This window comes from Drosophila tropicalis, unplaced genomic scaffold (assembly GCF_018151085.1).
Source record: "Drosophila tropicalis isolate 14030-0801.00 unplaced genomic scaffold, ASM1815108v1 contig_158, whole genome shotgun sequence".
Classification (NCBI taxonomy): Eukaryota; Metazoa; Arthropoda; class Insecta; order Diptera; family Drosophilidae; genus Drosophila; species Drosophila tropicalis.
In genome coordinates this window covers 10,998,544-11,024,153 of record NW_027172602.1, presented here as the reverse complement: position 1 = coordinate 11,024,153, position 25,610 = coordinate 10,998,544, and the positions used below count along the sequence as shown (strand labels likewise).

The 25,610-nt window shown below is 37.9% G+C and overlaps 1 protein-coding gene across 1 annotated transcript in view; it reads right to left on the bottom strand.

Annotated features, from left to right (window-relative positions):
- Nucleotides 1-25,610, bottom strand: part of LOC137586984 (uncharacterized) — a 40,403-nt gene that overhangs the window by 3,579 nt on the left and 11,214 nt on the right. The window contains exons 2-4 of the mRNA XM_068303204.1: nucleotides 4,907-5,022; nucleotides 2,996-4,049; nucleotides 459-1,396 (exon numbers count right to left, since the gene is read on the bottom strand). Of these exons, the coding sequence (XP_068159305.1) occupies nucleotides 459-1,396; nucleotides 2,996-4,049; nucleotides 4,907-5,022 (2,108 nt within the window). The remainder of the gene's footprint in view (nucleotides 1-458; nucleotides 1,397-2,995; nucleotides 4,050-4,906; nucleotides 5,023-25,610) is intronic.

Genomic DNA, 25,610 nt, shown 5'->3' with positions numbered 1-25,610 from the left:
TTCTAACCAAAGATAAAGCTGGCTAACGAAGGTGCTTCGATTATTTTTGCCCATTTCTGTCTATCGTTTGACTATCGTGACAGTATCATCAATAGCAAAAATAGTTAATATCTGACTTTTAAACTCAAAACCTAAATAGCTTTTAATTGCCTCATAAGAAGAGATTCTATCTTGAAACATAAAACACTTTTGAAATTTAAGTCAAACTTTGTTTTTGTTTATTTCGGCCTAGGCCTTAAGTGATCAATGCGAGGTCTCCTCTAGGAAATTGAACTCAATTAAGAAGTCATTGAAGTCATTCCATCTCAATGAATCTTGCAAGTTGCATTAATGTGCCTGGGCTTTAATTCCGGAAGGAGCATTTAGAGTTTAGAGTTTACACAGACATTTGGCATGACCTCCTACCCCCATCCCCATGCCAACCACTCCCCACTCATCCGACAGTTGGCCATTCTCACCTGAAATTGTACACGAGCCAGATGCGGCCATTTGGCATAGTAACGCTCCAATTGTTCCAGCTCGGTGATTTGATGGCCCAATTGCTGCTTGGGCGGCGGCAATGGGGCTGGTGGTGGTGTTATCGAAGACGCCAGCGACGGCGACTGTGATGGCGGGTGTGGCGGAGGAGGCGGTGGCGATAGTTTCCGTTGATAGGGATTTGGTAGACGCTGCTGCTTATGATGATACTGATGTTGACCATGCTGATGATGATTATGTCCATGCTGATGATGGCTATGATGATGGTGATGATGTTGATGTGCTTGATGATGATATGGATGATGATGTGGTGGCTCCAGTTGTTTTACATGATGACGCAACGACAGAGAGTTGGCGGAGGAGGGGAGTTGTTCGGCTCCATTGTTTGCATTGCTCTTAATGCCATTTCTAAGAACTGGACTAATGCGTCGATACCAATTGCCATTGTCGTGAGCGATTAGTCGTTGCATTTCCGTATGATGTTCCAGATCTTCATTCGAATCATTATCCTGAGCCTGATCATAATAGTTCACTTGACCTTCATAGAATGGTTTCGGTGTCACAATTGTCGGACGTTGAGGTCGTAAACCTAAAGCGAAAATTGGGGCTGCATGTGGTGCTTCCTGTTGCTGTTGTTGTTGTTGTTCTTTGCGTAGCTTTTGCATATGCTTGCTGACCATTTCGTTTGCTGCTGAATGATGCCTCAAGTAATCCTTATACCGTTTCTTGTGACTCTTGTGTCCATTGCGGTGATTGCTACGCCGCAAGGCCTTGAAACGCTCAAAAGCTGACGGTGATGGTGTCGAATAACTGGAGGTTTGAGTATACATATACGGATAGGAGGAGTATTGTGGTTGTGTTGTTGTTGTTGTTGTGGCCTCCAATGGGGGAACTGCTGCTGTTGTCGTTGTCATGGCATCTGCAATGAGAAATGGTTGAAATATTTGTAAGTCTCGGCACGACGCGCTCGCTCGGAAGTAATAGATTTCTATTAGGCTTTTGGACTACAAATCGTATCCGTGTCCGGTATTCGGCCGACAGCCCCCTTACCACCCTCGGCCTTTGGCCCAAAGACACATACATACATACATATATACATATATTTTCTAAGACCACAAAATCCCGTTGCCCATAAGGCCACAATTCATTTCATTTGATTGTGCATAAAAGTGCGGCAACATGGCCACCAAACAGAACAATACAGAATGCCACTCGAGGTATGCTCAAAAAGTTTGTAAAACTTTGTCTTTACTTTAAAAAGGATTTTGCTTGAGGAATTAGGTCAGTTGAATTTTCGCATAGTTTAAAGATGAAAAAACTAAACAGACATAGTCAAGAAATGAATATCAGCTGAATTGTTAATCAAATTGATCCTTAATAGACAGTTTATGACTATAAATTACAGGTGAGATGAGGAATTTTTCAACCTCACCTCACAATGGCACAACCAAGAACCAACACTCACCCACACTCATAGACACACACATAGAAAGCCTCAAACCAAAACTGACCGAAACTGGCTTAAGATGTAGAGCCAAGCCAAGCCGGAGGAAGCCCAGCAAGAGAATGATTCTATGGCAGTCCAGGCACGTATTTAGATGGCTCCAATACCGCCGCTTGGCAATGTAGACACAAAGTTCATTTTTTTTTGGTTTTTTTTTTGTTTTCTAGATATCTTCAACCAACAGTTTGTAATAAAATTCGCCAGGGTCCAACCTCGGGGGAATTTTCGTTTCTTCTCCTTTTATGTTCTTTTGGCCCATTTTTTTTTGTCTAGTGTGCTCTCGGCTTTTGGCGTTAAAGCTTATGCCGTTTGATTTTTGAGTAGCAGACGCAATTTGCATAAGGTTCTCTTCTCCTATCTTCTGTCTTCTGTTTCTTCCTTTTTCTTTTACTCCTGCTCTTTCCATTCATATCGTTTTTACCAAATGCCAAATGAAGCTCTGGCACATAAACTAATTACGACCCACACAACACACACGCACACACGCACAGACACACAAACACCCATACACATATGTATATATAGCATTTGCCTTGTACAATTTCCCTACAATTCCAATTGGAACATTTACACTTGCATTAAAGAGATTTTTGCTTTAGCTAGAGAACTAAGAGATACATAGAGAAAGATGGAGCGTAACCCTAGAGATTTCTTTTGTTGGTATTTGTATTTTCAAAGTACACACACACGCACAAAGCCTTGGTTTTGACCATTAGTAAAAACCAAAAATTGTAAAAGCGAATACCAAGTCCAAGTCCTTGGTAAATGCCCCTTGAATTTTACGTACAAGTGTGTGTGTGTGTGTGTTACACAGTGATGCGAAACGTTTGAAACTTTTGATTCGTATTCCCCAGCAAGATCGTTGCAAGATGACTTTATCCTTTGACTTTGTACAATGCAAATGTTATTTAGCCATTTGCCATTTGGTTGGCAGAAACATTTAAACGTTTTAAAAAAATGTAGATTGGGTTTAAAATCACGATAAATATTTTAAATATTAATGTGTGTACTTACCCTCTTGATAGTAGAGGTCCGCGATTGATGCCTCATTCTGTTGCTTGTCCATATCCTGTGGTGGTTCCTGCTCCGAATAATCATCGTCGACAAAACGTTCAATATTTGTACGATTTTTCTTGGTAAGTGTGCGGCCAAAATAGTTGGGCAATTTGTGCTCCAGATTCTGTGTGGCATCATAGTAATGCAATTCGCCCAGAGTTAAATCTTGATGGTTATCCTTCATCTTGACATTTTCCTTGTCCGCAGATGTTTCGGTTGGTTTCGATTGCATGTGGCCTAAATCATAGTAACGACGCTTGAGTTTCTTGCCGATAAATGGGATGAAGGTTGAAGGGGTTGTTGTGGTGATAGTGTCTCTAGTGGTGGTGGTGGTGGTAGAGCTAGCGGTGCTAGTTGGTGAAGCTGTTGTTGTTGTGGTTGTGGGTATGGATGTTGCTGCTAATTTATCATTGTCAACATTGTCGGCCACTTCATCATTACTATTACTAAAATTATCTTCGATATCACCAATTGCCAAAATATCACCATCTTCCTCATGGAGCTGCTCCGTCTCTGGCTCCTTTTCTATCTCATCATGGTTTTCGTCCACAGAAGGTTTATTAAATTTTCGTTCATTGAATATTTCAATAGAATCAAACAGCTGCCGCCGTTGATGCTTTTCTATCTCCTCTTCATTCTCCTCCTCCTCTTGCGCCTGCTCCTGTTCCTGTTCCAGTTCCTGCTCCTCCATCTCCTTGTCTAGCTCATCTTCTTTCTCGTCCTCTTCATCGTACTTCTGCTTTTGTTGTTCTTGTTGCTGCTGTTGCTTCTGTTCGTGCATGTTCTTCAATTTTTTATACGCAAAACTTTTTCGACCAAAGTTCGCGTCCGTCTGCTCTTTTGCCTTTCCGTTTCCCTTTTCATTTTCCCTTTGCCCATTGCTCACATTGGTAGTGGATTTTGTATTCGCCTCTTTATTGTTTCTCAATTTGTAGTTGTTCTTTGGATATTTCTTGGCTGTCTCTAGGTAAACACTGAAATTCCTTGAAGTGGGCCGTTGAGATTCAAGTATCTGCAATGAACAAAAACGCAGAATACAAAACAACAAGAACAACAACATCAGAAAACACACAAACCAAGTGGCAAATTGTAAAAAAGACAATGCCCAAAGACTTTCTGCATGAGGATAAGTGCACCAATTCAAACTAGATGGAAAAGAATTTGTGGGACAAGGTTTGGTAGGTGCAGGGTCAGAGGAAGGGGCGATTACATAGGGACACATATGCTGCAGTAAGAGATAAGTTTTAAGAAATAAGTTTCTAGATGTCAGCTGAATAGATTAGATTTCCTTACCACCTCGTTCCCTCATTCTTCCGAAAAGGATGTAAAACAAGTCAAAAATTTGCAATATATTTAAAAAAAAAAAAAACGAATTTAAAGTGGAAGCAATCCATTTACAGGACTAAACTTAAGCTGTTATTGTTGTGCAGATAGATATAACATCTGTACTACTTTTCGATATATTGAAGGTCGATTTCTATAAAAATCAAGCCCATCAGGTGCAACATTCTCATCATTTATTTAGTTGGCTGTTTTTTCTTCTTTCTTTTTTTTTTGGGTTTTGCGAATTCAGGGACGAATTCTATTCATATAAAAGCAAAGTAATTTGACTTGGACCATCCTTCTCATTGTGGAATATGGATACATAGAATAGGAATTTCAATGGATAGAACATCTCCGGACCACCATCACCACAAGCCAGTACATTGGCTACTCTCATCTACTCTCGCTCTAGCTTATCCATCCATGTGGTTTAATGGGGACTGACCTCATTCGCAATACTTGGGGGCTTGTTAGGAAAGCATACACTTACACATACATACATGCTATATATGTATATGTATATATATATATGTGGACTTTACTTACAATATCAGCATCGGATTCATCATCAGCCGTAGGAACAGAAGCTGCATCCTCAATGTCGCCATCATGCTGGTCAAATATGTCCTCAGGTATGGAGGCCTCTTCTTGTAAATTGAAATCTAGAATAAGATGGGAAATGGGAATAGTTCTTAGCATGTATGTATAGTAAAAAAAAAAAAAACACAGCCTAGTGCAATGTATGAATGCGCTTATCTATATGTAAAACGTCTAAAGAGACAGATATGTAAGTGAGGGAGAAAACAAGAGGAACGTACAGACTGAGAGAACGATAGAATGCCATTCAAGTAGATTTCTTTATACATATGTATGTATGCATATTTTCCCCCTTTGCCCACTAACCACTACCCTCTGGTCACCACCCTTATGCCCCTTTTCCCATTTGCCTTTACTTAAATAAAAGTAAGGTGCTTGAATTGGCTTCCACTTTGTTTTTCAATGTGTATATGTATGTATGTGTGTGTGGCTGGTCTGGCCATTGAAATATTTCCCATGCATGACATGACCTGAAAAAAAAAAAAATTGGTTTTTACTTATACTTGAATAGACAAGAATTTTTCCGCCTTTCCATACGCTTCTTCTGCCCCTTCTGCCTCTAAGTCGACTCTTCTTTGGCTCTTTCTCTTAGGGTTTGGCCTCTTTATGCTCTGTCATTGACTGGAGGAATTACCATTTGGGGAACTCAAATTCAAAATTAAAATAAAATGGCAGCAAAGAATTTCTCTCTGATGCATATTTGTATGTACTCTACCCCCCCCTCCCCCCCTCACACACACAAACATGTATGTGTTTGTGTGTGGACTCTCTGACCGCAAATAAAAATTTATTAGTTTGTGCAAATTCTTTTCCTAATATCTTATATATGCATGCATATTTCATTTCCATTCCATTCCCAACTTTGTTCAACAATTTCATTTGTTTATATTTTTGTACAACTTTCTGGACTAATAACACACAAAAAGGCCACAAAATTAGTTAAATTAGAAACAAAGCAGCAATATGGTTTCCTTTTAGCAAAAGCTTAACAAACAATTTTGCTTAAATTTTTTTTAATTGGTTTATTTTGTAACGAAATCTCCATGTGATAGAATTATTCATTGCAATTAACTTTGATATAATGGCAGATATGAATTTACTTCAAATCTAGTGCTAACCTAATCAATTATACGACCCGTTGTCCGGCTTAAATTGTAAATTACAATTTTGTGTTGCCTACTTTTGTGCTGAACGGTGAAATACTAACGATATAAAGAAATTGCATAGTTGATTGGATTTCAATGAAAATCAAGAGCAAAAACTGCCTAGTCAATGGGCAAATATGAAGAGGAAATGAACAGAAGGAGAGAGGTAGAGGTAGATGTAGTGTAGGCGAGAGAAAGAGAGTGATAGGGGTAATGAAAAAGGGTGGTCAAAAGTCAACAAGGCATAATAGGTTAATTAACAGTCTCTGATACAAAGAAGGGTGATAGAGAGAGTGAGAGAGAGAGAGAAAGATAGGAAACAGTATGCATTTTGCACTCGCGTTCTCTCTAATTCTTTCCCTCTTACTAAATCATCTGCTTGAATTGCTGGCTCTCTGGCTGGCTGACTGGTTGGTTGGTCGTTGTTCTGTCGTCCTCTCGGGCTATCATCATCTCCCTATTAATTAGCCCTAAGCGTGCGACTAGAGGACAAGCGCAGAGACAAGCAACAGCATCAGCAACAGGAATTATATTGGGTATGGGTTGTGGGTACCACTAAAATATGCAACATGCTCATTACAAGCGAAATAATTAAACTCCAGAGTGCCACAAAATTCAAATATGTATGTACACACACACACACACACACACACACTGAGACACATGAACGCATAATGCCATGCCACATAGAATCCAAACAGTGACATCCGCATTCCAATTCATGTGCAAGGATTTTGCTGGCATAGCCCAAAAACTCGCCTCGTCTCATTGAATGTAGTCAGCCTCTGGTTGATTAGGATGACGCGGAGGAGAAGAGGAGATAGAGTATGAACAGGGTAACATTGGGTGGGCTAGGAAGGGCGGCAGGCAGTGTCGCGGGATTGTGGGTCGGTGATGGAGATCAGTTTGTTTACGCGCTTTTGTATGACATTCCAACACGAACGTGTAGACAAATTTTGTGCCAAGGCTATGCCATGGATTTGTTTGTATGTATTTTGCCTCTCCTTCTTTCTCTCTCTCTCTCTCTCACACACAGACACACACACACACACATACACACACTGTTCGCTTTATTCTCTATGGAAGCTAAAAGAAAAACATGCAAAGCTCAGAACGTGCCAAGCGACCCCGAAGCTAGCCATACCGCCAACTCATACATACATACATACATCCCCCTTCAACTCGCATGGCCCGAAACCACCGCAGATCGTTGGGCTGCGTGCAAATTAATGCGACATTTATTCATTATGGCATAAAGTAGACTGAGACAGTGGTGATGGTGTTGTTGGTGGCATAAGGGGGTTAGGGTACAGCCCATCCATTTGACAGCTGGGCAGCATAAAAGCAACACCCAGACCCCAGTGATGGTGACGCACAGTGGAATAGAACAATTAACTTCTTGGAATAGGATACATTTTTTCTAAAGAATAATCCTAAAAGAAGACAAAAACAAGGATAGTAGTAAGATTTACAAGACCATTCTGTAGGCTCAATGAACTTCATGAACTTTAGATAAGCTGAAGTTTTCTATGAAATTTTAATATGTGGATTGACTGCAGCCTGAATTCCCTTTACTATTTCGATTATCAATCTTTTTAAAGAACTTACTATAACAATTAATCAGTATTCTTTGTGTTTCTAACCACTGTGCAAAAGCGGCGTTAACCTCAGCTGCAGTTTTCCTCTTCTGCTCACAACCCAACAACAATTTTTCCCTGTTTGTCTTTGAGTGGGTCTCCATAACACAATGTGTCGTCCGAGAGTGAGAAAGAGAGAGAGAGAGAGAGAGATGGAAAGGGAGACCAAGAGGAGAGTGAGAAAGAGACATAAAAAGCATTTGCGTGATTTTATTTCAGAATTTTTTCTTCCTTTTTGTTGTTTTTTACTTTAATTTTGTTTTTCTTTTTTTGGGGTAGGCTCTTTCTTGTGTTTGTTGAGCTTGTGTTAATTTAATCACAGTAAAAAGAATTTAATTAGTTCGAAATTTTCATAATTATGAAATTAGAGGACAGTGAGTCAGTGTGTGTGTGTGTGGGTGTGGGTGTGTGTGTGTGTTTTGTGGTGGGGCAACAAGTTGCTTCAAAAAAACAGCTGCGGCAAGACAGACAAAATAGTGACAAAATTTTAATGACGGAAACGAGTGTGCTAAACGATAACTAACCATCTAATGAAAGGAATTAAGTACGGTCCATAAAACCGGAATATGAAACGTTGTAAAGACCCATTACCAAAGATTTTGGTCTAATTAAAACTATAATGATTTAATTGCAACTATATGAGACTTGCTACGAACTTATTAAAAGAAGTGAAATAAATTTATATGCAAAAATCTCACAACTTATCAAAGGACTTTTCAAAAGTGTCCTAGATCCTTTGCCAATGTATGCGTATTTGATTCTCCCTCATTAGCTTAGTACAAATTGCATTTCATTTAAGCTTCGATATTTCCATATAATTTGCTGGAATTTTTTGTTTTTTTATTCGGGCACACAAAAATAATTTTTGCCAAATGTTTTCAATCTAAACATAATTTGCATTTGATGCATTTTGGATTGTAATTTTTGCGTTTAATTGAAATTCATATTTTCGTAATGTTGAATTAATAAATTGATTAAGTGTTTTTTATGCCAACATTCCATTAACATGCATTCCTTTCGTTTAGTTGTTTTGCATGTGCATATAAATAATTTAGTATCAAATTGTAAATAGATTTTTATTAGTTCTTAATTGTTCGCATGGAATGAAGGGAATGTGTTGAAAAATATTTCACAAATTTCATATTGTTTGCTAGCAAACCACAAAATAGCAAATAAACTGTTGGAAAACTGACAAAAAAGTAAGAAACGCCGGAAGCAAACATTTCAAATTAATATTAATTTATTGCTTGCTGGGTATATGAATCTATCAAATTCCATTCGAATTGAATTCATTTCAATGAGTGTAAACTGTTGTCATAAAATACTCAACTCGGTTGAATGAATGAAGGGTTAAAACTTCAACTTCAAATTGTCAGACGTCCCATTGAGACAAAGTGAGCGCTGAAAGTTTCAACTCTTCTTAAACAGGAACTCTATCGAGAGATATAGATGAAAACAAGGAGAGAGGAGGAGAAAATGAATGTGAAACATTTTTGGCAGAATATATTTCTCGCATATTTTTGGGTTTTTTTTTTTAAATATAAAATATATATTTTCTAGCCTCGTAAACAGTTGCCTTGTCGTTTCATCCCTCTGGTCTGACATCGGCCTGTTTGTCATTTAAATTTATTTAGTGCTCTGGTCCACGGGGTGGCCAGACACACACACACATACTGGCATACAATGGCTACCACAAAAGCCACTAAAGTCTAATTAAAATGTCCGCAGCCGTAACAATGTGATGCAACAGACCAACCTGTTACCCCTTGTCAGCTCCTCCCTTACCATTCCTTTCTACAACGCTTTGGCTGGCTCCCGTTTCGGAGTCCCATTCAATCAGACACAACTGCTGTACGAACTTTGCCCTCCTGCTGCTACATCCACTGCTGGCCCATTTTTAATGCTTTGATGGCCGGGCACCGAAAATAGTTGAAAATTGTTTTTTATAAAATGCATTTTCATGTTTGTATGGTCTGTCGGTTGGTTGGTTGCTGGCTTGGTCGGTCGGTTCGTTGGTTGGTGGGTCGGTGGGTCGGTGGGTCGCCTGACATTTGAGTCGAGTCTGCCCTTGAAAGTTTTCCTTCACTTTATTTCATTTTCTTGGCATGGGTTTCCTTTATTTTTTGTTTTGCCTTTAAGACTGCTCTCTTTTGGTTTTTGCTTTATCTGTTATATGCCACTTGGCATTATGTTTTTTCTTATTTTTTTTTTTATCTCCTACACAAATGACTTTCTGTGCGTGTGTGTTTTGTCAATAAAACAACAAAACCAAAAAACAAAAACAAAACAAAGAGCCATAACACAAAAAGAAGACATATAATATTGCGAATATTTATGGAAGGCCAACAATAAACCGAATTCAAATCGACAAACATTTTTGTTATTAAAGTCGCAAAAGGCTACAAAAAGTTCAACAACAACAAAAATGTTCATGGAAATTTTATCAATAAACGCCTTTTTTTTTGTCCCCCCATACAGAGAAGTCCATAAAATGAATAATGCAAATTTAGCATTTGGAATTTCTGTTTGGCTTTAATACCATTTTCCATTGTCCTCGTTCAAGATGCTCTTTGGCCACCTTTCGTTGCAATTTTTTTAATCCAAAGTATTTGCCTTCAATTTCAATGAGGTTTTATCTTAGTTGCCATTTCATTTGTTCAAAACGAGAAGAGAAATTTGGAATGATCCTTAAGAATTAACTATAAAACTTCTAAAATTCCTGATGCATTAGGACATTGGGGAAAGGATACATCGGATGAGGATTGATTCACACAAAGTAAACGTAGTTAAACTAAAATAACTTACATTAAGTTGTTATTAGAACAACATTTTAACTAAAATAACCTTTTAATCGTTCATACGAATAATACAGTTCGATTGACAAATTAGCAATGTGAAAAAAGCATAGAACTCTACAACAAACAAATTGGAAATTGAGTAAAATAATGTTGTAGCATATTTAAGCCAAAGATAATCTAAAACACACACATATCATATCACACATACTCATACAACAAAGCCTCACATATGGAAACTCATTGTAAAAAACAAGTTTTCATTGAAATCGGCTTAATAATAACCCAACTGGCACTCTTTTATTTTTTGTCACTGTTTCTCTCTCTCTCCCTCTCCCACTCTTTCTCTGCCCCTGTGGCTGTGCTATAAATTTGCATTTTTATGATGTTGAGAGATTGCAACATATTCTCAAATATCACATATAATAATAGTAAAAAAAGACGAAAACAAAACAGAAAATAAAAATCAAGAAACATGTCAAAATGAAAGACAAAAAACGAAAAGTATATAGAGTATTGCTCTAGGGCAAAACCAAATGTCACAACAACAACAAACTCGATATGTATACCTATGTATATATGTATATGTATGTATATTTACAAATTTATATTTGCTGGCATTAAAAATGCGAAAGAAATGCGCTTAATATACCGACAAAACAATTTTCGTTCCACTTGGTTGAATGTCACCTGTAAGCGGCTAAAACAAAACAAAATGAAAAAAAAAAAAAAAATCAAACATATGTATGTATATATTACCATATATGGAAATAAGTTAGTATGAAAAGGAATCATGCACAGAAATAGAATCAAAAGCTTTGGGTTTAATATGCGCCAGTTTTTATACCCTTTTCTAATATTTTCAGAATTTGATAATATTTTTGCCTTAAGTATTTATTTAAGTTGTTTTTCCTTCTAATCACATTACATTCAAAATCAAAACCAAGTTCAAATACATAATGTATGTCAAGATTTTTAAAGAAATTCAGATAACAAATGTTAACCCAATTAAACAATATAAATTCGCCTACTTCTTTTTCTTTTCTTTTCCTTCCTTAAATTCTCAATACTTAAGGCTTAATTTCTTTAGTAGGATTTCTCTTGAATTTCCTTTGAATTCTTTTTTACTCGCTTTCTTTTGCTTCCTCGTAGACCTCAAATAGCAAGCATATTTACCTACAAAATTTCATTGTGTGCCCCATCTGTTCCCCGACACACCAAAAAAAAAAAAAGAAAATTAAATAAAAAAAACCAAAAAAAAAAAAAGGGACGAAAATAAAGAAAGGAAAATCCTCGCCATTGACATAGTCTCTGGTTCAGGCCCAATCCACTTTTTCTGCTCTTTCTCTTTCATACGCACTGCCTATCTCGGCTTTTCCATCTTTCGTGTGTGTGTGTGTTTTTTTTTTGCACGTAGCAAAATTCCATTTAAGTGTCCTTGAATTTTACGGGTGTGTGTGTGTGTGTAGGGGGTGTAGGTGTAGGTGTGTAAGTGGATGAGTTGATTTTTTTTCTCAACTTGTCGACGAGAGTTATTATTACACGTAACTGAAATGGAAATTAATAATCAATATATTGTGGGCTGGACGGCAAAAAGGGAATTATTGTATTATTATTATTATGATTGTGCCAGTTGCTATCAATGCCGGGATAAAGGCTTAGTGTTTGATGGCTGGCACAATGAGAGTGTGTGTGAGAGAGAGAGAGACAGAGAGATTAATATTTAATTAAATCGATTCGATGGCAGATGTTGTCAACAGCTTGTAAAATGTGAAAAACCGTTGACAGTCAAGTGATTTATTTATGTTTGTGGTTGCCTACTTCTGCCAGCTTTTCACTCTCTCTCTCTCTCTCTCTCTCCCCGCTCTTCAGACACTGTTGTGTCTATTTTGTGGCAAAAATATTAATTACACTTCTTCAATTGGTTGTATATGTCTGTCTGTGCCTTAAAGTTGGTTTAAAGGGCACAATTGGCTAACGGATTTAAGAACATCAGAACACATGTTCCATTTGGCTAATCGATTGTGTAAGGCGTCGGCATTTTATAGTCTAAAGCAACACAGTAGTTCACAACGACAAGTTCCCTCACCCCCCACATTCCCCCATCCCCATACTAAAGTGTCCCTTTTCGGTGGTTGTTGTGCCTTCTTTGCAATCTGCCAAATTGAATATAGGCCCAGAGAGAGTATGAGAGACAGAGATAGAGAGGGGAATGTAAAGTCTGAACATCAACAACAAAAACTGAATATGGTCTTCTGTGTGTGCTCAAATTGTTATTCAACTTGCAAATACTCTGCAACTGTTTGGGGAGGGAAGGTTTTTGGCGAACGATATTCGGCCAAGAGATAACTCACTCGACGAGGAATTTAATCTACATACATACTTCCTTCTTGCACTTTAGAATAAATTAACGCTGCTGACAAGCCGAACATACCAGAGAAAGAAAAATGGGTCACAAATTACTGTTTCAAATGGAAATTGAACTGGACTTTTCCAAATACAAGAGTATTGAAAAGGTTTGCTGTTTGTATCAGATGATATTGAAAGATTCTGCACTCAAGAGCATAGAAGAAAAGTTGTTGGGCATAGAAAGTGCCCCAATAGTGTGACCAGCAGTGTAAAAGTTATAGAATTTTGATTATAAAACTATAGTATACTAGTCAAAGTAATTAAGATGGAAGACTTAGTTTGAGTAAGACATTTAAGTTCTCTTTATGCATAAGCGAAACCACAAGCTTTCAGAATGGAAAAGAGGATCAGAGTTGTTTCCTTTTTGTCATCGGTTTAATAGATACAAATTTATCGCTATTGATCGTATAAGTAAACATTACGACTACTTTTTATATTAGTATTAGAGCTATTATTATTAGGATTATTTATTATATAACTTGCCTTTAATATGTTTATATGTTTGTCTGCTTTTAAACATAAAGTTCTCTTTTTCAAGGTGGAAAATTCTCTTATCCTGACACACACACATACACAGGCTAACATATGTAAAAGCATATATGTAACATGCATACTCAACCAACAACTTAATGCTAAAGTCATCTTCTGTTGCAACTGATAAATCTGCTTTGGCCTAAACCCGAAAACACTGAAGGAAAACATCATTTACAAGCCGGGAAAACTTTCTAGCTTTACTACAAAAAAAAAAAAAAAAAAAAACCAAAACATAGGAAAAAAATGGTGAAGGGATAACGGGGAAATATATATATATTTTGAGAGTTTCTGTTTTAACTTTTTGGTCCGCCAGTTGCCAGTTTCCCAGTTAACCAGTTTGCCACTGTGCCCCTCCCCGCGTGCCCTGCGGTGTCGCCGTCTGTGTAGTTGTGTTTCACTTGTAGACTCTGTCACAAGTTTTGGCTGTCAGATAGAGCCAACCGACCAGCCAGCCATAGTCGACGACTCGGAGTTGAGTTCAGTTCAGTTGAGTCGAGGCGGAGAAGGGAGTGAGAGCTTACAGCTTATTGTGGAATTATGCAAATTTACGCAGCTGTAGCTGTTGATGTTGCTATTCCTGTTGCTCTTGTTGGTCATCAACTTCAGCTGTTTTTCAGAATAATGCAATCATAAATGTGGCACACACACACACACACACACACTCTCATGGCCATACGTTGAGTCAGTTAGTGCAAGTTTTTGCGTTCCCTTTGCCAAATCAGTTAAATGACAAAACTCTCTCTCCCTTTTCAACTGTCAGTTACACACTAAGAAAGAGAGGCAGAGAGAGAGCGATGGGGCTAAACTTTGAGGAGAAAAATGTGGAAAGGCTGTGGTAGTAGTTGGTGACATGAGCGCTTACAAAACGTTTTCAAATTTCGCTTCGTTTCCCGTTTCACCCATTCTCACATAACTCCTCTCACACTTGCCCACATTTCTCCACATTACGATGTTCCATTCTACCGTTGTGTTGCTTCTTTTTTCTTCTTGGTTATTGCCAAAACACGGCCTTTACTTCATACGCCATGTTGTACGACCATGTGGCAAAACAGGGAGACAGGACAAGCAAGCGTGAGAGAGGGAGTGTTTTGTGTTGTTACTTCTGGTGCCTAGAGGCTGCAGCTCATGCTTGGAGTCACTGATATACTCGACAACACTCAGGCAAAGCCTGGCAGGTGCCCAGGACATCCAGCCATCTAGGCATCCAGGCATCCAAACAGGCAACATTCAGCGTGACCAAACCGCAACAGCAAAGAGATTTACGCAGACTTCGCTGGCATTCCACGTATTTGTGGCGCAATTAAGGTGCACAAAACGTTTTCCCTAACACAAACATGTCTCACACACACACACACACACACACACACAATCGCAAAGAAGATGCAGAAAAGAAGGGGATACGTTGCTTTTTGCAAATCACTGACAATCTGTTCCTAGATTATTCAACCAAAAACCAAAATTTCGTACTTTTCTGTTGGCTCTGCCAGTAAGTGCTTTGAGCATATATGTACATTGAATTGAGATAAACTAATCAAATTTGTTTTTTTCGCATGTCATGTAAATGTAAAACTAAATCAGAAATGTTATATAGAAATAACTTTCAACAGCCAGACCAATTAAATAACTAACACGGTTCATAGCAAAAATCTCTATAGTTACTTGATTGATCCCTTTTTCACATTTCATTTCAAATTCAATGAACAAACTCATGCTCAACAATATGAGTACGTTTACATTTAGTAGACTCTTAGTGAGAGTGATCAAGAAGTAATAATTTGGTTGCCAAAGAGATGAGATAATGGATAAGCCAAATAAAATCATCCACAAAGTCGGATTAAAATGTTTATTCCTGCAAAGAGGCAGCAATTAGTAAGTATATAAACTAATTAATGAAGCTTAAGATTGATATTAAGCTGTAAATGTCGTATGCCCTAGGTTAACACACGACCCGCATAATGAACAAACGATTAAGTAGCTGTTGTTAACCGAGGTTCCACTGTACATGTATGCCCATACTTTCCATATATAAGCAAGCTTTGGGTGAGCTTTAGCGTTGTAAAATATTTTCTATTTTCCGCTTTATCTAGCTATGATTCCCAACTAGTTTCAGAAGAGCGGTTAGCAAAGTTTCGCTACTGTTTGTTTCAATAAATGATCTCAAACCTGCTTATTGAAAAGTTTCATCAATTCATAGTTCGTTTCTTTCTTTATTCCTAAAGTCCTTGGTCAAAAAGGAAACTATATTAATCAATTAAAGAGTAGTCCAAAGTATGTATGGACTCTATTTTAGGTGGAGTATTTGTTTGTTTTGTTGTTGTTGTTTTGTATACAGCGGCAATCAATGCCAATTAAATCGATGCCATGCTTCGTTTTCGTTTTTATGGTTTAAGTGAATTTATGGGCCAAGCTCCACATTGGAGAGCCAGTGGCAACTTCTGTGTATCAGAGTCCGTGTGTGTGTGTGCTTAGTTCACCGTCTCTCGTCCTCCGTTCTAGCAAGTTGAATTAATTGCTCATCTTACATACGCAGCAGGCGAAGGAGCAAAACCAGCAATGGAAGCCATGTCCAAAGCATTGTAAACAGGCAGGTTTCTGGCCCTTGGTCAGTTGGTGCCATTTCTGTTTGCCCTGCGCCTTGCCCAATGCATAATGTGCAAAATGCCCCCAAAAGCCCAAATGCCCACAAACGACTTCACTTCCCAATCCCTTGCCTAGTCCAACCAAACCCCGCTTCCGCTTGCCTTTTGCCTTACTGGTCATGTGTGCTAAAACGCTTAACACTCAACTGAACACTGAGCCCAAAGTTGACAACACACTGGACCAACTGGCGGAGTAGTAGCTGAAGATAGGAAGGAGGAAGCAGCCATAAAATCCTAATCGGTTTAATGGACATATCACATCAAAATTTAGATGCAGGCGGAACAATTTTCAAACTTGTTCAACCGAAAACATTGAGGAATCGAAAGAGAAAAACTAATTTTCGTGCCATTGCGAGAGAGGGAAACCGTTTTTTTCTTTTTTGCCCTAAATCGATTCACTAAGTTGCAATTTGGGCACATGCTTAGTCCAAGGTCTAGACTACTGAGTAAGTTCTGTGTAAATGGGAATATTGATTCTGGATTTCAATTATGAATGAACGAAGATGGAGCCAGACTTCAATTTTTTTTTTTTTTTACCTCTGACTCAGTTTGAATGGTGATGAAAGTTAGCGCCTTTGCTTACTTTTAGCCAGGCAATCAACAGGGAAGGAGAGTGGGAGAGAAAACACAACAAAACAAAGTCGAGCTCAAATCAAGTGAAATGAACAAAATCGGCTTAGCTTAAGTCAAAGCACCTGACACACACACACACACAGACACTTACACAGTCATACTGTCACATCCGAACATTTTTTCTCTGCTTCGCCCTATATGGACATTAAATGCTCTACACACTTTCCAAACCCCTCCCCCCACAACCACTAGCCACCTTTTGTGGCATAAAAACAAACGCTGAAACAACAGGTTGAGGTTATGCCACATACAACATCGTCACTTTATCCAGTTTACTGCCCACACACAATTTGGATTTGGTTTTGTTTTTCTTTCAGTTTGCGTTTTTATGAGTTCTCTCTGCTTGAAATAAATAAAAATATCTTAGCGCAAGTAAAGAGAGAACCAGAGGGGCCACGACTTTGTAATGCCCTGTAATGACTTAAAGGTTCTTTATCTTTTGGTAGCCAGTGACTTGTTCTGGTTCCACCTTTTTTTTATTTTGAGGGGTGAAAAAACGCTGACTCTCTGCATCCATACATCATTTATAGAAAATTTATAACCAAATTTTGTATACACATACATAGAAATGTACATATATTTGTTATAGTCGCATCTGCCACATATCTGTGTGGCTACATAAAAACCGAGTCAACAGAGTCTGGCGGGAATTTGAGTATCGAGCAAAGTAATTGATGGCATGGGGAAACTTTTCATTACAAATTTATGAATATTGTTAAAAGAAATACATAATAATATAATCCATTACAAAACCAAAATATCCTTTAGTAATCTATATGATAAAGTGTTAGGGATTCATGTGAAGTCAAAACGTTTATAGAACTCCTGACCAAGGTCGCTATCGGCATCCATAACTTGTGCTGGATTTCTTGGATCTTATTGAACTTTAAGGATGTGATGTTATAGTCTAATAACTATCTCAGGAATATTATAGTAGTCCAATCCGAACGATTTTAGTCCTAAAGCTTTCAAAATGAAAGAGGAACTTGAATTTGAAACGTTTTCTTCTCTGGCTTACAAACATTTGACAGTTGACTGCTTTTACTTTTTTAAGTAAGACAACTCAGTAGCCCATTAAGTTAAGGTAGAGTCGTTTAAGTCGAATCATTCATAAATAAGTTGAAGAAAGTTAGCAACCCTTTTATCCATTATAAGAGTCTATTTATGGGTTTGAATAGTCTGTTTTGATATTCGAAAGCCTTTATATACGCTGCTGCCATAAGTTATTCATAAAATAATTGAATTAAAATGATGTATTTAAAAGGCACAAGTTTTGTTGCAAGCGAAAATTTCAATTAGAGCAAAAGTTTAAAAGTATTATTTCAAAATTTAAAAGTTTAAATACAAATTACTTGGTCTTTTATATATTAGTTGGTTTTTTTTTTCTGTTCTCTGGAAGTATAAATACTGAAAACTCGTTCGCCCACCAAAAATTTCAAATAGAATTTGACAAGGTCACAGAAAGAAATTCCTTTCTTTTAGCAGTTGGCAAAAGGTCAATTTACGATATGTATATATAAAACATGATATAAAGGTTCATATACTCTATATACTTTAACTTATATAACAATCTTTAGGACCAAGAATTTCTGTGACAATTTCTTTGTTGTTGTTTTTTGATGTTCTTGTTGTTGTGGTGGTTCTTGCGTGTTTGGGTCTGACAAAGTATTACAAGACACGCCAACAAAATACACACACACACACACACACACTTATAGCATATTTAAGGCGACATCCCACCTGATGCAACCCATTCCACTTGTCGTCGTTTGCCTGTTTCTCTCATGATTAATGAGCAAAAATTTTGGAAAATGAAGTTTCAAAAATTCTGTCGCGTTGGCTGCGGCTTCAGGCTCAGTCTCAGTCTCAGTCTTAGAATCAGACTCAGACTCAGTCACAGTTTCAGCTATAGCAACAGACTTCGTTTTCGTTTTCTGTTTCTATTTCAGTTTCAGTTTTTTTGCTTCATTTTTAGCTTCAGTGCTTTGGCCTTCTTGTGCTTCTTGGCGTCTTCGTTAAGTGTGCAAACAGTAATTATAAATATGGCGTCTCCGTTTTCCGTTCACCATTCCCATACTCCCATACTCCCATTCCAATTCCCATTCTCATTTTCTGTTCACCGCACACATCTCGAGAAGAAGAATGCTTGCGAGAAAGAGAAAGCTGAGCAAGCGAGAAAGAGAGTGCGCAAGGGGGGAGAACAAAAATTGCTATAACGATAATTAGTTTTGTTTCCTGTCGTTCTCATGAATTGCGTTTTACTGCCATTGCACTACTTACACACAAAAGTCGGCCCACTGCACAGACTTGGCAACACACTAAGACTTCTTGGGGTCGGGTGAGGTGGTTTTAGTGGGTTTGGTGGGTTCGGTGGGTTCGGTGGGCGAATGCCAGCCAGTAAGACACTTCCGAGTTCCGTTTTGGCAGCAGCAGTTGGAGGAACTTTCGCGCGGCCAGCATTTTGATTAATTGCATTGAGTCGTTGCTCTGCTTCGACTTCGACTTCTGCTTCTTCTGCCTGCCTTCCTGTCTGAAACGTCTTTGTCTCTGCCCTCATCTTCGTACAAATATTAAATTGTAGTGCCACAGCGAAAAAGCAACAAAAACTCAAAATGAAAAGCATGAAATAAACCAAACGGATGTGAAACTGTGCGAAGCGCGGTCCTTTAAATTGGCATACGAAATGAAGACAATTTTTGATATGATGCAATTCAGCTGGACAAGCCCCCACCACTCCGCGCCGTTGCCGTGGTGGTAAACTTTTAGTCTAATTCAATGTATTTTAAAATGTAATTTAAATTATTTACATATTAACACATGATTTCTTATAATTAGATTGCTCTGAATGGAAAGTTTTTTTCGTTTTTATTGCAGTTGTTTTTCATTTATGGTTTATGGTGTTCACTGTAATTGTGGCCCTGGTTTCTCTCTCTCTGTCTCTCTTCCTCTCTCTCTCTCTCTCTCTGTTTGCAATTTCTCAGTTCGACGTCCTTGTTGTTGTTTAGATTACTCCCCTGGTGACCCCTTTGTTGAAACTAATGTACAAAACTTTTGCCCAAAAACAATCTCCCACTCTCTTTTTTGATCATAACAAATATAATTGTCAAAGTTGCACGGGCCAAACACATACACACACGCTCACACACATGGTGGAGTGTGCAATATAACTTTTATAAGGTGAACAATTGGCGAATTTGCCTTGACTTTCTATAATTGCTTACCAAATCTCAACTGAACGCCAAACTCGAAATAAGCAAAGTGACATAACGTTAGTTGTTTTTGGAATATCATCTAAGACTAATCTAATACTTAAAGTAAAATGGTCGATGAATTTCCTATAGAGAGACTATAGAATGACTTCAATTTTCTTGGTCATGTTCTTTTGGTATCTTAGCCGCAGAACACTTGGCTTATGTAGACAATTGACTTCATGGCGAGAATGGAGTTTAGAATTGTTCTTCAAATGCAATTAAGAAATATTAGCTTGAAACTTTACTGCACAAGGGCAAACAATTGAAGTTGAACCACCCACAAATGTTTGTTGTTGTTTAGACCGAAGGCCAAGGGGAAGGAAACTAATAATACCCTTTGAATAGGTGTGGAGAAAGTGGATGAAATTCCTAGTTTTTCCACCACTAGCCAAGACATTTTTAATGAGCGCAAGAAAATTATTATTTAATTGAACTGCACAGGCACGCAAGGTCACTTACTGGCAATTAAATATCCTTATGTGTGCATGTATGCATGTGTGTGTGTTTGGAAAATGAAATTTAACCAAGGCAAGTGGTAATCTGTAGGCACTTAGTTCGATGGATCGATGGATTGTCGGTTGTGTTATAATTTTGAATGTTTGCCATCACCTGAGGCCATGAGACCACTTGCCCTCGTCCTCCTCCCCCAATGCCGTACCGTGTCTTTGCGGCAATGTGCATATGAAATATTAATGTTTTTATTACGCACCAAAATTACTGCCAACACCCCATACCACCCACATTCAATCTTACCCCACAGTCTCATCTAATGCCATTCCACTCGCTCTCAAGCCATTGAAACGTGCCAGTCATGCCAAGTTTGTTAGACGGAAAATCTCTGGTCCCGGTGCGAACCAATCTACCTCAAGCCAAGACAAAAGACGTGGAAATCTTGTAGGCAAAGTATGCCAGAGACTTGAGTGGAGTTGAGTTGGGAGTGAGTTAAGAACTGGCACATTGCCCACTCTCATATCAATTAGATTTATTGTAAACGCGAGAATAATATTGACTGTCAAGTTGTCCCCAGGCTGGTTGTGTAAGTTGTAAGTTGTAGTTGTTGTTGTTGTTGTTGTGGTCATAGAATAAATTGGCTAAAAACCTTAAGTTGATAACTGAAATGGTTAAGATATCAATTGAAAATTGATTTGCTTTAATTATCCGATTGTTTTACTTTACTTTTTCTTTTTTGATTTTGTTTTACTTTGCCATTTGTTTAGTTTTTTACTTTTTCTTTCATTCTCTCTTTTCACAGCCACAGATTTCGCTTAGTATATGTATGTATGTGTGTGTGTTGCTTTTGTGTGTGTGTGTGTATGTTCCTTTTTTTGCCATTTTGTTTGTTCTGTTTATTTCTTGCTTGGTTTTTGCTTTACCAACTACTTTTTGGCCATAAATGACTCATTTGTATTCATTGTAACGCCCCGGCGCTTTTCCTTGTCGTTTTTCCTTGTCCTTGCCCCTGTTTCTCTGGCGTGGGATGAGCGGGAAGTGTGGTGTGGTCTGATGGGCGGTTAACAAAAGCAGGACAACAAGTATGTGGTGCAAATGAGCAGCTAAATTTTGTGGGCAGTTATTTGTAAGTGCTAAGCTTAGCTTAGTACTGAATGAAATTAAGTATACGCAAGGTGTTACCAACGCCACATCTGATTGAATTTTTTTGTTCGTGTCGAAGAGATTTCAAGAGATTTGTTCATATAATGCTTAGCTAATGGTTCAAGGATTACAACATTAACCTGTTATTTGTGGATTACAAGGAGGCTATATAAAATTATTGAAATGTCCTTTTAAAATAGCAATTTTCCTTCTACTATGTGAAGGTTAAGAAAGCGTTTTTAACACCTTTCGAGAAGATAAAAAGAAGTCAAAAGCATATCCTTTCTATGTTATGCTCTTGATTTCGTTATATGAATGCATTGATCTTCAGACAAGAACTCCTTATTGTTATAATAACCAGTGAAGGCGAAATCCATAACTAACTTAAAGCCTCCTTTTAACTTTTTCACTTGAATTGAATTATATTGAATCCCAAATGCTGATAGAAAGAACTATCTTTACATGGTTTAGATTTGACCCATTTCACAGCCCTTGGTCCGGCACTGATATCTATGTTGCCAAACATCCCAGGGGAAAACATTTGAAAAATAAATAGTTTCTTATCGCAAAATTCTTCATCCACTTGAGTTTAGATCGCTTAAAAGAGCATAAAATCTCGTGTACTTTGGGGTTAAACTAGTTTTCCTGAATTGAGAACAACCCAACAAGTTATTTCTGGTTTTCAACAAGGAAACTTAGACACAGACAACAGATACTGAGAGAGTGAGAGAGAGAGATAGAGCGTGTGAGTGAGAGAAAGTTGCCAAGGTATATAAATTTCGACACGTCCAAGTTAGTAATCATGAATTTTTATTGCTTTCTTTCTTCCTTTTTTTTCCTCTTGCTCTGTCTCTGTGTTTCATTTTGTTTCTTTTTTTTTCTGCCTGTGTTTGTCGAAGGCGAAGCTGGTCCTAATGACATGCTGTTTAGAGTGTGTCTCAGTGTATGTATATGGGTGTGTGTGTGTGTTCTGGGGCACAGTGTGCAGCTAATTGGGGCAGCATGGCGTCGCCATCGTCGTCCTCGTCTCCATTTCCATTTCACGTTTACCTCGCCTTACTCTGGGCTCACTCTTGGCGACATGCTATGCATTATTTTTATGGCATCATAAAAATTTAAATTATTTTTTTTTTTTTTTTGCCTCACACACACACACACACGCTTACACATAAGCGTTTTATGCATTTTAATGCAACTGCACCACGATTTTTTGTTGTTTTTTATTTCCTTTTTTAATTAATTTAATATTTATTTTATTTCTTGTTAATTTTTATTTGTTTATCTTCTATTTGGGGAATTGTTTATCAACTAAAGAAGTTTCAAATGTGAATGCCATAAATGTCTATGCGGTTACAAGTGCAATAAAAGAGAATTGTCTATAAATTTTTTGTTAAACTTTATTGCTTTAGTCAGGAAACGGAAGAAGTTGGCGGTTGGCAGTTGGCAGTTGGCAGTTGGCAGTTGGAAGGCAGGCAGGCAGGCAGCTGCTCTCATTGCGGTTTTATTTGAAATCAAACAATTTTGTAGCAAATGCATTATAAATAATTAATGGTTTCGATAATGGAAATGCAGATGCGGGTAGGCAGCAATGGCAAAACATGAAAACTCTTGTTGAAAGTTCAAGTTTCCCGAAACGAAAATAGAAGAGACGAGACGAAATGTTCATGACGATGATGATGATGATGATGATTGCCTTTTTTGTCTATAGTGAAAATTAAAGCCAACCCAAACTAGACTCCTGGGACTTGCCAGTGGCTGGATTCGGAGATTGGGATTGGGATCAGGAACCGAGAGGCTGGAGACTGAGAGTGCCACATTAGGCAGGCCAATAGAGCGTGATGTTCAACGCCTTTGCAGGAAGCCAACTCCATTTGGGAGTTGTCATTGTTGTTGCTGTTGTTGTTGTTGTTGGGGCATAAATATGCATGCCGGCGCGCCTGTCATTATGCAGCAAACTATTCGTACATGCAGCAACTTTTGCCATAGTTGCCTCTTACTGTTGCCACCACCACCAGCACCAGCACCACCAACACAAGCAGCAGCGCCTTAAGTATGCACAAAAGGCAACTTTCTCTTCAGTGAGTAACCTACTTTAAGTTATTTTCCCCCATGCCAGACGGCGATTTCTTGTAAGTACAAAGTGTAAGCCAAATTGACGTCCATACGAAAAAGCACACAAGAAGAAGAAAAGAAAATTAACTACAAAAAAAAAAAAAAAAATGATACTTCGCGTGGCTTCATGCAAGGTCTGTTCTCATTTTACTTTTGTATACGAGAAACCCCAAAAACCAAAACACAAAAAAATTTGCATGTCAAACAAATAAGTGGAAACTAAATAATAGCCTTAAAAGCCAATCTAAGGGATAAGGGCGGATGGAAGGGGCGAGAGTCAGGTTTTTGAATTATCAATAAATTATTTATTGGGGTCCCGGCAATTTTGACATTCTTTTGGATCTACGAACTGTGTAAAAACCTTCCAAGTAAGTAACCTAGGAAAATTAATGGCTAAGTTTCAAGTTTTTTGCGAATTTAATGCTGACAATTTGACTCAACTATATTGAGTATTATGTAAATCTACAACTACAACTGCATTAAATTTGTTTTTATTTTGTGTTAGCTTTCAAATTGGATCTCTGAAGCATAAAAAGTATTTATCTAAGTACCAACTAAGCGCTTGGTAGAATTGATAACAACAACAAATTGGGTCGCTGGCATTTGTAAAATTAATGATATTTTATTTTTTGGCCGAAAACGGTAATTTTAGTTTTCCCCACACACACACACACACACACACACGTTAAAAAATATGCAGCAAATGCACAAACAAATCTCCATAAGCTAACTGTAAGTTCATTTGCTGTTGCCCTGCTAAGTAGGCTATAAATATATATGTTTGCCGAGTGGGTTGCGGCCTCCTTCGCCTTGTGGGTGGGTGAGTGTAATGTATGTCAGTCGTGCGCATAATTACAGTTGCATTACATTGCATGTATGTACAAACACGTACGACTACGGCCTAATAACAAGCCCAAGCAACCAGCCAACGAACCAACCCATCATCAAAAAAAAAAAAGAGGCACAAAAAAGAAAAAAACGTAACGCAAATGAAACTAGTTTGCTTTTTCTTTTTGCATATAAAATGTAGAACTAGAACTCGACTTTAATTGCAAGTCATGCGGACTAAAGAGAGTGAGGGAGAGAGAGAGAGACAGACAGAGCCACGCTAGGCAGGCTGCGAGTGAAAAGGTAAAAGGAGTCATGTGCTGTGATTAGTTTTTAATGCCACTCAATTGGCAATTTGGGCAAGTTTGATTGAGTGCAAGCTGCATTACAAATGCCCTTTAATGATACACAAACGCGGAGTCTCCACTTTTGACAGAGTTTTGGCCAAAATTAAATCGAATCGCAGGACATTAAATTATTATTATCCATTCTTTCAGTCCCTTCTCCCCATAATTTGACTGACACTTATTGATCGGCTACAATGACTAGTAGTCTTTGGTTCAAACAAGTCCCAGTCCCAAGTAGCATATTTCTAATAAAAAATTTATATTCAAAATAAGTAATTGAAGTATGAAGAAGAAGAGGTAAATTAAAGACACGCAAATGCTCAAATGTTGTCAGCCAAGCAAGTTGAAAGCATAAGGTAAATAATTTACATAATTTTGTTGGCCACAACAATTGAGGCCGACTGGAGTCGAGCAGTTCCTGCTAAGCCCTTGTAACTGCCTAACAAAGGAAGCACCCAAGATGAAAAGCGGTTATCTAGATAAGTGATATATGTATACCAGGCGTTATATAATCGGAAAGCCTTTTCGATGGGTCAATCACTTATCTAAATTGGCGTTTATTACCTTAAGTACTTTTCTCATAAGCCTTTAGATCATACCAAAATTGGCATTTATTTATTTTGAAACATGTCAAGTGATATTATATATGTATGTATATATATTTAACTCATTAAATGTTTTCGTTCTCTGACCCCGAGCATTATTTTTTTTGCTTTTAATTTTCTAGCAT